Here is a 12180-nt window from a genome sequence, read left to right on the forward strand (position 1 = left end):
AACTTTGGAGCTGGCTGAGACCTTGAGACCTAAACCGGTTTTATCATTCAAACTGAGCTGCTGTGGGGATGGTAGTTACCATTAAGGCTGTGGCAGAGAGTAAATCCACGCTGCTACAATTATTTGTTTGCAAATAGGTTTGTTGCTTTTCTAGACTGAATTATAATATTGTTAAACATCCACCATTTTGCAACAAAGCATCCACTTTTCACAATACAGCCATAATCGAATTCACCACTGTTGTCCTACAGGGTAATGAACTAGGCAGCCTCTTGGCATGACCCCAAATGTCCACTGGATATAAATTTACACTTGGAGTAAGAAAAAAGGAGAGAAGGAGAGAGGAAGAGAAAATGCATTGAAAGGCTCCACATTAATTATAAAGGAGCTGCAAATGGATTTAAGAGGCTTTGTGCCCACTAATATGCTTGAAAATTAGAATATTGGATGTACAACTCAAAATAAATTGAATGGTTTTGAAGTTAAGGTCCACTTACCTGCTTGCTTCAGAACTTTGAAATTCATCTCAAGGTCTTCAGGTATTAACCGGTTGACTTACCTCATGAGAACTGAGTTTCCAGCTCCATTCACTGGCGCATGGTTGAAAGTCATGGAGAAAATGGATCTGTAAGTTTATAGCCAATCTTCTAAACATAGGACAACAGTGAAGCATTCAGTAATGAAACGAAATCAGCAAATAAGGGATATTATGCAGCTGACTTTAAAAAGACATTTAGACATAGATATTTTCTTAATCAGAGATGTGAACCAGAATGCAATGCAGCTGCATGCAATGGACATGACCTCATAGACGTGCTTTAACGTGCGGGGGTTTAATCAATTACACACAAAATATGTTCCTAAGGTAATATTTCCATAATTGGAAGGACACAAGAAACCACCATGTCGTTGAGAGCACAATGATAACCTACTAAAAACCTAAATATCTTGTGTGTGTGTATATACATATATATGATCTGTATTTATATAGTGCTTTACTATACTTAAAAGGTACCCAAAGCACTTTACATGATACATCACTTTCACCTATTCATACACTGATAGCGGAAGCTGACATGCAAGGCATACCTCGGCTTGTAGTCCTGTTCTCGATAGGCTGTTTGTGTATGTAGCTGTACGTACATCTGAGTTGCTGCTGTCCTGCTGACTCTTCCTTCAGGAAGAAAACTCTCTTTGCTTCAGTGATTGACAGTGCAGATCAAAACAGTTGACTGCATGACAATATGTGTATTGTTCAGCTTTTCAGACAATGTTATGTTTATAAAATCAGTATTTTAGCAAGGCAGAGCTGCAGCTTGGAAAGGGCTATGCAATGATAGATCCATCCTTGATGCCGTGGCTGTATCGTTCGCCTGGCATTCATGCCCATAAAGCATATTGAATTAAAATGAACTGACTTCAGTCACTATTTCTTACTTACACAGCAGTTTAATTAATGTTAGGTCATCAAGGTCCATTTGTTAAAAAAAATTGTACATGTAAGAGCTGAAAGTAGGGGAGAAGCAAACGGAGGCAAACACCATTTAAGTTACATTAAAGCACAACATCATGAAAGCACAGTCACCCACACAGTCCTTGTTTATTGGTTTGAAATCATAAAGTTTCCACCATCTCTTACTCAGCATTTCTGCTCCCACAGAGCTCTGGCTTTTGAGGATACAGTCAACGCTAATGGTAGCCTTAGCCATGCAAGGTGCTAACACTAAGGAATATGTCATTGTAGTGGCATTGCAATCAAAAATAGAGGTAATGTGCTGAATTTTCAGTTCCTCAGATCCTGAAAGTGCATGAAGACGACCATGTTCAATCTGTAACTAACAGCAAGGAACATCTGGTGTGCTTTACACACGGCTTAGATATTTTACAGCTAACTGAAGCAGCTCTAGTGGATAAATAAATGTGGCAGACTGTGGGACAGATGCTTATTTGGAACAGCTCACCTGGAAGCAGCAGGCAGCGAGGGGCCAGGATTATGCAAATATTTTGCTCAACGACTGTTGCTTCCTCAGTTCCTATTTATCATCTGAACAAAATCCTGACTGGCTTGTGAGGGTGGGAGGAAGTCTTATTCAAGGGGGGCTGGAGGGAGAGGACTGCCAGTGTTAATCATCTTCATAATCTCGCAACTTTTATTTTGCACCTCCAAGTTATAAGGCGCACGAAAGACGACAAATGTGGATTTTGAACATATGGGACCAAATACTACTAAATTGCACAGCTAAATTACACATTTAGTAGTATTTGTGTAAATATAATGCTACTGTCAGTAAAACAATTTAGAAGTCATTTTCTGGCCTTGGTTAACGTTTCTTTTAAGAGGTAGCTGTTGTCACTTTTAGCCCAAAAACATTCCTCATCTCTTCTTACTGATGCAGGAGTTTTTAGTTTCTTTGTTCAGACATAAGGTGAAAATAAATGCTTTTTAGACTCTTTCTTGTCAGACTTATCTGAAGTCTAATAGACAAACTCCTCTTGCTTTGCGCCCTTCCTCTTTATAGTGCAACTTCAACTTTCTGGATCGCCAACCCCAATAACAACCTCATCAACTGCGCTGCTGCAGGCTCAGAGGTGAGTTTCTCACTCCGCCATTTCCCTCCACCTCCACCTCCACCGCCTCCAACACCCCACTCCCCTCTTCCTCATTCCTCCCCCATCTCCCCAGGTGGACATCTATCTCATTACCACGTTGCCAGGTCAGATTAATGGCTGTATACACCTATTAGCTTCAGAATCAAACGGACAACAGACAGAGGCATTACCGCTCTTTCACTATGATAGAGTGCCAATTATGATTCTGGAATTTCACAGTGATACTCTGAGCGTAAAGGAATATAGTTTATCCTCACCAGTGTGTCAACATTTCTCATTTGCATAACTGTGAAGAACAGTGCAGACAGGATGACATATAAAGAAGCAGAGTTGAAGCTGTGGTTATGTGCTGATATATGAACTAAAATGTGGGCACTTGAATCTGCACATTTGCATGAATTCTTTTTTGTACATTATTTCTTTTCAAACCTTTGCATAACAGCCTCTTGTTGTATGTATATGCTTGTGTGTGTGTGTGTGTAAACCCCCAGGAAACGGGTTTCTGGTTCATTTTCCACCATGTGCCCACAGGCCCCTCAGAGGGGCTGTACTCCCCTGGACGCACTGAACACACACCTATGGGCCAGTTCACCAACAACAGAGCCCATTCCAACTACAGGGTGAGTCTAAGGATGAATGGTGTGTGTGTCTGTGTGTAAATAAGAAACACATTAAAGTGCTTTGTAGAGCCAACTAAGGTTCAAAAGTTGCTATATATACACTCAACAAAAATATAAACGCAACACTTTTGTTTTTGCTCCCATTTTTTATGAGATGAACTCAAAGATCTAAAACTTTTTCCAAATACACAATATCACCATTTTTCTCAAATATTGTTCACAAATCTGTCTAAATCTTTGATAGTGAGCACTTCTCCTTTGCTGAGATAATCCATCCCACCTCACAGGTGTGCCATATCAAGATGCTGATTAGACACCAGGTTATCTTAGTTTGGCTGTTATAGGTTATAGTATGTTGATGCATTTAGAAATCGTGCAGTTTTTGTCTGAAAGAAAGCTGTATTTTAGTGTTTTTAAATATTTCTTAGTTGAATAATATTTAACATCATAGAGCCAAGAGGAGGTATGGTTACAGGTGCTATGTCACAAAGGAAGAGGAAGAATGGGTGAATAGTGACACCAACAAAATTGAGGACAAACAAGAAAGTGAGCCAAAGCAGGGGTATTCGATGAGGACAGGAGACAGTTTCGAGGTGCCTGAGGCATCAAGCACGGCTCAAGCAGAGAGAGATTTAGGAGGCCCTTGTGGAAAAAGAAGTGCTGCTGTTAGTTCTCTCCTTTCTCTGCCTCCAACAGTGATCTCTTTTCTTTTCCATTTGACTTTTTTCCCTCCTTTCTTCACTTTTAATTTAGATCATCCTAATGGGAGCATAACTCATGTCAGGTTGCCTCCCCAGAATGTTTGTGAGAGAAGAGGTTGTGTCCAGGCTGCAGGTTAGGCATGCCCAGCAGCAGCACAGTAGTGGTGTCGTTGCTCTGAAGCTACAAATTGACTGAGGAAGGCTTCTATCATTGTGACTGATTTTATTTAAATGTAAAAGTGAAAGTATTTTGGTTCAAGAGTTCTGAAGCATCTTGTTCTTTGGCTAATTGATGAATGTTGTGGTGAGCGTTCAAAGGATTAGTTTGGAATTTATAAAGGGTGTCACCTGCAGTAGATTTTCGGCTTGCCTCCACTTTGAAAAAGCAAACAGGAGTACTCTCACAGAAGCGGAAAGTGTATTTCAACCACCTAATAAAGGCCTGACACTGAAACGTTTTACCATTTTACCTTGCCATCATACAGCCCTTTCAGATGGGGAACTGAGGTTGTTATTTTGTTCTTTTCTCAGCCACCTGACTCCTTCAAAACAGTCAGTCAGTTTTTTTTTAATGTTAGTTCATCGCTGAACTAACATGCTAAAACACACAATAACAGATTCCTGTGTTATACTGGCGACTACCATCCAATGTAGATAATACAGAGACTTTTAATTGATAGCTCATACAATCTCACTTCAAAAAGAAATACAAACTAACCCTTTAAAGATACACTAAACGAGATTTGAGAAATATTGATTTGTTATGGTTATCCTTAATTTAAGGTCAGTGCTGTGTTTACCACTTTCTTGGGTATATCCCCCTCATACTTCTGAAATTCTTGTTTTTTTCTTTTTTTTTTTAAATATTTGAAGCAATGCTTCTCGCTAGTACTGCCAAATCTACTATGAATCATTTTCTTCCCTGCAGCTTTTTTGCTGCCTAGTGCATTTTAGCTAATAATCTTAGTTCTGCAGTTTGCATATTTAATGTAAAGTTGCCTCCCAATTAGACCAACCCCATCCACCAAATAAAACCTACATGATACAGCAGAGAGGACACTACCTATTCACCATGATGGAGGAGAGAGCTCATTTAAAGAGAAGCAGGTGAAGAGAAAAAGATATTTTTTAGGAAACGGTAGTCGCTCAGTTAAGCTCCAGTCACATGAAAAAATAAGTGAAGGATGAGAATGCCAAGGTTAGTATTCAGATTTATTAAACCTATAGCACAAACACTGTCAGGGCTACAAGAGTGAACAGGATATTCACTGAGGCTGATTACATAAAGGAGAGCAGCTGCATCTGATTTACCCGAAATGCATTTCTCCTCATTAAAAACTGATACTGGCTGTTCAACATGTGTCTGGAGTGCAAAATGTCTCCTACTACTAAGCTTGATTTATCTGTTGAAGTTGGTAATAAACATATTTCACAATGACATCCAAGCACTTGTTTTGCAAAGGAAAGTAAAAAAAAATAACAACACAGAAATAGTTCATCAAAAGATCAGCCTTCATTGAAAGCCTGTTGACATTCATTTTGCATATTTGTATAAAACAAGACAAGTTTGTTTTTTTTTGTTTTTTTGCGCCTCAGTAGGAGATGTGAGCACACACAACCTGATTTGGGCTTAAAGGTGAATTGTGGTAGTCATCCTTCACAAAGACAACTTATTTCAAACATTGATTCGTATCATTTTTATTCAGGGTCTGACATAATTTTTATCTTCATTCTCTTCTAGGCTGGAATGATCCTTGATAATGGAGTGAAGACCACCCAGGCAAATGACAGGGATAAGAGACCCTTCCTGTCTCTGGTTGGAGCCAGGTAAGAACACCCTCACCCATGACAAACAAGCCAAAGTCAAATCAGACCCGGTATAACTAAGCATGATGAATTTGCTGTCTGTAATGGATACATTTCCTGTGGGTGTTTTGTAGCCACATATTTTAAGCATGATATTTTTCATAAATCTAAGAAAGTACTTTTGGTCCCTTAATTATCCAAACAATGAGAGACAATAATATTGAAGTTTTAGAAGTAGTGCATACTTACAGGACATGAACCTCAGTCTGAACAGCGGGGCATGTAAGTGGAGTGGAGTGGGGAAAATTTCCACTTCTTGCTCTTAGACATATGTGTGCCCAGCGCTCTTGTCCTCATCGGCCCCACACAGGGCTCCCCTCAAAATTGTGCAGTGTTCAACCTAGAATTGACTCCTCTCCACACAAAGCACTTACCCCTCACTCCAACAAAAGAAACTGGAGTAAGACAGTGTTCCTTCCTGGATTATTTTAAATGCAGATTATATTTTATTTGAAAGTATCACAATCCATCTTACCTCAAGCTTATGGTCAGCATTTCTTTTTGTGCTAATAAAGACAACCGAGCATATTAATTGAAAAACATCTTTTCTGTTAGTTCAGCACGTTAAAGAAATGAAATGATCCTCTCCAATTACACTCAGATCTTTGAGGAAAATAATACAAAAAACATCTCTAAATTGGAATGAATCAATAAGCCAAGGTTAATTCAATGAAAATATATAGTGATGTTATTCAAGCCTATATTTGCTGTAAAGTGCAATTTTTAAATTATAATAAGAGGGATTTTTTGCATGTGTCTTCTGTTTCTTAAGTTTACTTTTAAGTACACAAGTTTGGCCAAAGTCGAAGGCTTCAGAAAGCTCAGGACTCAAGGTGGTTGGTTCTACTTGGTGGCCTGGTGGCAGAACTGAGTGCCTTCATTTTTTCTATGGAGAAGTTGTGAAAAAAAAAAAAAAAGCAGCAACGGAAATGCAAGGAGTAGCTGTAGGGCATATGTTTGTAATAAAGGTGAGAGCAACTGCAGGTGTGATCAAATCAACCAGGGCATTAAAGTAACCTTGTCTGTAGCTGTTTAACACAATAGTAAAACAACAAGTTAAAGAATTACAATACACTGTGACAGTTACTTTTTAGCTATAAACGCCGCTCAGAAACAAATAGAATCAAATGCTAACACTCTGTTACTCCACACCATTGTTTAGGTATGGACCCCACCAGGACGCTGATCCCTTCAAACCTAGAGTCCCTGCTTTAATCCACCATTTTGTAGCCTATAAGAACCAGGACCATGGAGCCTGGCTGAGAGGGGGGGATGTCTGGCTGGATGACTGCCAGTGAGTGCCACACGCATGGATCTAAGACTGAGCAATGTGTTGACCAAGTAAAGAAATGAGAGAATGTATGTTTGTCCAAGTGAAATTTGTTAATGTTTACTGCAACTGAATGGAGAAAAATATTTTTCTCTTGAGTTTCACCTGTCAAAGCTGCTTATTTTGCACATTTGATGCCAGAGATAAAAGGTAAAAATGTATCCCTATCTAAGAAGTTTTTATCTCCTTTAGACTGTGTATGTGTGGTGTGTGTGGGTCTGTGTGCGCATGTGTGTTCTCTTGAGACAGTAAAATGTTGTAATATTCTCAATTTTCTTGTTTAGATTTGCTGATAATGGCATTGGGCTTACTCTTGCAAGGTAAGACTCCCCCTCTATTAAACCACCGGTCATATCTGTATAGATCAGAACAAATGGCCTCTCTCTCTCTCTCTCTCTCTGTCTCTCTCTCTCTCTCTCTGTCTCTCTCTGTCTCTCTCTTTCTCTCTCTCACAATCTTTTTCTCAGTGTGTGAGTAATTGGAAAATGCCGTATAAGGAGTATGCTTGGGATGCACTGGGAAGCGGAGTGCTTTTGATGCAGTGTGAAAAGTAATTTAGGAGTATGATGGTCACAGAGGTAGGAATTGGTCAAAAATCTAAATTTGACTTTACTAAACTTGGTGCCAGTCAGTGAATACAGCACACCCTTACATATCCATTATCTGTATTTTTTTCCGCGCTCTGTCCAGACAGGTGTGTGTACCCCACAAAATGAAGCATTGCCATAACAGAGCACATGGATCTTAAAATGTCAGTTTTGTGTTTCGAGGTGTGTTGGGTAAACAAAGCTTTTGTAAAATAATGAAGCAGGGCAGAATTCTGGGGGTCTGGGGTTGTGTTGCACTATGGGTAAATAGTCTCTAACTTTCCCTCTGACTGTTCCTGTTATTATAAACCTCAATGTAAAGCACATCTGTTGTTATTAACCGGGGTTTCGCTGCGTAGTAACTGCTGGTTGACAGGTACATGATCAAATCACTGCTTTATGCTTGTACCATTGTCTCACAACAGACGTAGGTAAACATGCAAATGAGAGCGACTAAAATCTGGCCCATAAAACACAATGATGATGACTAGAGTAAGTGATAGATGCAGAGAGCAGCGGGAGATTGAGCTGAGGCAGAGCAGGCTGTCACTTCACTGTAACTGGCTGCATCTGTAGCGGCCCCGTCACAGTTCACTGAAGTCAAGCCATTTTCCATCATCACACTTTAAATGGCGATGTAGTCAATGGCACCCCACAGCTGCTGTCCCGTATTTATGTAGATTTGCTCAGATAACTTCACTGCCACTGGATCATGTGGGCTGTCTATCCACTCCTGGCCAGATGTTTCCCATGGTGTAGAGCAAAGAACAGAATAGCCGTTTCACAGTCAAATGCTCACTTTTGCCAGACATTTACCTAAAAAGAATTTGCTACGCTGTGTTCATAAAAACATTCAGACAGGTTCACAGACACGCAGTCTTCATGGCAAAACAGGCCTAATAGGTATGCATAAATGTGTTTACTCGTTTCATATTGTAGACTCCCAAAACACAGATTCAAAAAGAATCATCCTGTACTAAGTGGTGATACTGTGAGTTTTAGTCTCTACAGTCTTGACTCTATAGCTCTTTAGAAAGCCAGATTCAGTTGTTTTTCCTGCAGATGTTCCACGGTACCCCATGCCTTTTTTTCCATGCTGTAGTCTGCCAGGAGAAAAACCTGAGGATAGATGACACCAAAGGACTCACACTTATGAAGAAGGTTGCCTCAGTCCTGGGTGTGGAACTAGACAATGTACTTGTAGTAGCAGAGAGAAAGATGTTGTCAAAATGCCTCTTAAACATGGATAGCATCTCTTAGCTTCTGCACGCTGTCCTTGCTGGCCAAAGTAGCAGAGTGACAAACTAATATGACAAAAAGCTTTACTGATGGTCGTAATAGGTCCTTCTGTCCTTTGGCCATCAAAAGGAATTCCCTTTTCGGTTAAATGTATTTTTTTAATCTCTAAAACTAAATTCTGCTTTAGACTTTGTGCACAAATGTAAATTTTCATAACAGTAACAAAGTAATTTATTTATTTATTCTTGCTCTTATTATTATTTAATGTCCAAACCGTTACTTTCTACTATCTCGTACTCAAAAAAACCCTTAGGTAATGCTTATAACCCATATTTTTAAAATAAATCCTCTCCAGAGCTAAAACCTACAGTTGCTTTCACAGGCTGATTATAACTAAGACTAAGAGACAACAGTGAATGAGTCAATGAGTCATTTAAATAACAGGGATACTTGGTTTATATTTGTTGGGGAAAACCATAAAATATCATACAGTGTATAATTTATCTGTTACCTCTGCTTGAACAGTTGTCAAGACTCTTTGTTTATTTCTACATTCCTGAGCATGATTTGAATATCAGCAGGGTAAGCTGCGTATTAGTAAGAAACAATTTACCTGTTTTAGAGGCTTTAGCGTGCAGAAACACAGGAGCCGACCACAGTCACTGGTACTTTCAGTTATTTTCAGTCAGTTTGCATTGAAACTGTTAATTCTGACATCTTTTCAACAGGTTAAAATCACATTTATTTAAAACAATACAGATACACAATGTTATCGAGGCAGCGGTAGTTTAGAAGATGTATTATCTACGGACATCTAGCTGTAACTAAAACTGAGAAATAGTTTACCATTTAGCAGATGCTCTGACCATAAATGACTGTAGATTATAGAGTATCTTCTAAGCACTCGTAAGAGGCTAAGAGCAAGAAAATTACATGCACATTTATTGATTTTGTTAACGTATTGTGTCATTTAAGATATTATTATGATTGATGTTTCTTAATAAGTGGAAAGAACATAAAACTAAACTAACACAAAAACAAATTATGTCACATATTAAAGAAGAAAGGCATTCAGAGAGCCCACTACTCCACCAAGGCTGTTCATTCCCCCATGTGGCATTGCCAGAAATGCAGCATTTTTTTTGTCTTTTTTTTTAAAGGAATGCAGCATTTTTATATTTATTAGTTATTGATGATCAGAAATCATGGAACCATGTGACCATTTAATATAGATGTACCCACAAACAAAATGACCTTGCGCTGAGTACAGGCGTGTGTTATGCATGTGTACATTATGTACGGATACTGCATCACGTGACCTTAATACGCAGATGGAAATTAGCTTAAAGCTAACTCTGATGCAATACATCAAATGGAAACATTTATGTTTAATGTTGTACATGGTCCCTGGTAAAAACAGATAATAATAATAATAATAATAATAATAATAATAATGTGGTGGGAATGGATTGGATTTGGACTTGGAAATACCCCCACAATTTAATCAACTGTTCCTTGTATCATTTCCAATGGAGAAGTCCCAATATGTCCGTAGCGGTGGATTTGTAGTATAATCGCAATCATGTGATCATCAGCAGGCAGCTGACGTAGTGTTCACTTGTTGTCATAGTTACAGTGACGCTGTGCTGCTATCTCACAATGATACAGAAATCTTGAACAGATTCGTCCATCCAGACTATAAGCCACATCACTGCCAAAATCTGATCACTTGATCCTTGTCATTGCTGACCTTCCTTGAAAATTTCATCCAAATCTGTTGGCACGTTTTTGAGTAATGTTGCCTACAGTGAGACAGACAGAAAAACAAATGGACAAACCAATGGCGATCATCTCATAACTCTGCCGCGTTTCTTGGCCGTGTAATAACAACAAAAAAAATTTGTCTTGTGGTCATTGAAATAGTTGTACATGTGCTATCTAACCCTCCCTGTCTGTGCTTGCAGTGGAGGGACATTTCCAGACGATGACGGCTCTCATCAGCAGGTGAAAAACTCACTGTTTGTTGGTGAAAGTGAGAATCATGGAATGCTCCTCCCAGACAACAATGTTTGGGGCCCTGGGGGTTCTGATCCCATTGGCAGGACCCTGCCACATGGCATGTAAGTGGAAAGTGGAAAAATCCCTTTAAACGCACTGTAAACTCGGTTTAACAGGTGACATTACACTGCTTTTTCCTTCACTACTGAACACTGGGTGCATATTGTTAATGAGCTGGTGTGTTTTTGGATCCTTGCTTCTCTGCAGTGATTTTCCTATCAGGGGCATGCAGATCTACGATGGACCAATCAATGTGCAGAACTGTACATTTCGGAAATACACAGCAATGGACGGACGGCACACCAGCGCATTTGGTTTCCGGCTTAACAACTCATGGCAGAGCTGTCCAAACAACAATGTCACCGACATCACCTTTGATCATGTACCTGTAAGTAAGCATCAGTGTGATATACATAAAACATTTGGGTCGATGAAACTTTACCAACGTCTGCATTTTTTTTAAATCCATGCTGTTGCTGTAGTATCATCATCTATGTAGACTTTATTTTGTGTGTAATATTGCTTTTTATTCAAAACAAAGGGCCTTGGTCATGATGCAAATGTGAAAAGGGAGAAAAACTGGAAGATGTACAAAACATTTAGAAGGTTGAGAATTTTTTATACGACCATAAGTGATAGGAGTACAAACTACCTACAATAAGCTGCTTCAAATTTATCATTCTACTTAGATCACGTCTCGGGTGTTTTTTGGAGAGCCGGGACCTTGGTTCAATAAAATGCAGATGGACGGGGACAAGACAACCATCTTCCACGATATCGACGGCTCAGTCAGTGAATATCCCGGAGCCTTCCTGGTTAAAGAGGACAACTGGCTGCTCCGTCACCCCGACTGCATTGACGTGCCTGACTGGAAAGCTGCTATCTGCAGTGGTCACTACGCACAGGTAGGTCAGCGAGAGTCTGCATAGACCAGCCCTAACAAATATAATGCATGCTACAGCTGTTTGGCATTAGTCATTTGCAGGGGCTGCACAGTGGTCAGTGGTTAGCACTGTCACCTTGTAGCTCAAAGATCCCTGGTTCATATCCTTGCCTGCGCCTTTCTGCATGGAGTTTATGTTATCTCTTTGCATGCCTAGGTTTTCTCAAGGTTCTCCGCTTGCTTTCACAGCCCAAAAACATGCTGAAAGTTAATTGGTGATTCTAAA

At 39.5% G+C, this 12180-nt stretch overlaps 1 protein-coding gene across 3 annotated transcripts in view; it reads left to right on the forward strand.

Moving 5' to 3' along the window:
* The window catches only part of cemip (cell migration inducing hyaluronidase 1), a 167080-nt gene that overhangs the window by 139036 nt on the left and 15864 nt on the right, over window positions 1–12180 (forward strand). For all 3 annotated transcript variants that reach the window (XM_051960360.1, XM_051960365.1, XM_051960368.1), the window contains exons 15-22: window positions 2520–2589; window positions 3102–3230; window positions 5673–5758; window positions 6960–7091; window positions 7412–7447; window positions 10918–11073; window positions 11219–11399; window positions 11701–11916. In XM_051960360.1, coding sequence (XP_051816320.1) covers window positions 2520–2589; window positions 3102–3230; window positions 5673–5758; window positions 6960–7091; window positions 7412–7447; window positions 10918–11073; window positions 11219–11399; window positions 11701–11916 — 1006 coding nt within the window. The remainder of the gene's footprint in view (window positions 1–2519; window positions 2590–3101; window positions 3231–5672; window positions 5759–6959; window positions 7092–7411; window positions 7448–10917; window positions 11074–11218; window positions 11400–11700; window positions 11917–12180) is intronic.

Source organism: Acanthochromis polyacanthus, chromosome 2 (assembly GCF_021347895.1).
Source record: "Acanthochromis polyacanthus isolate Apoly-LR-REF ecotype Palm Island chromosome 2, KAUST_Apoly_ChrSc, whole genome shotgun sequence".
Taxonomy (NCBI): Eukaryota; Metazoa; Chordata; class Actinopteri; family Pomacentridae; genus Acanthochromis; species Acanthochromis polyacanthus.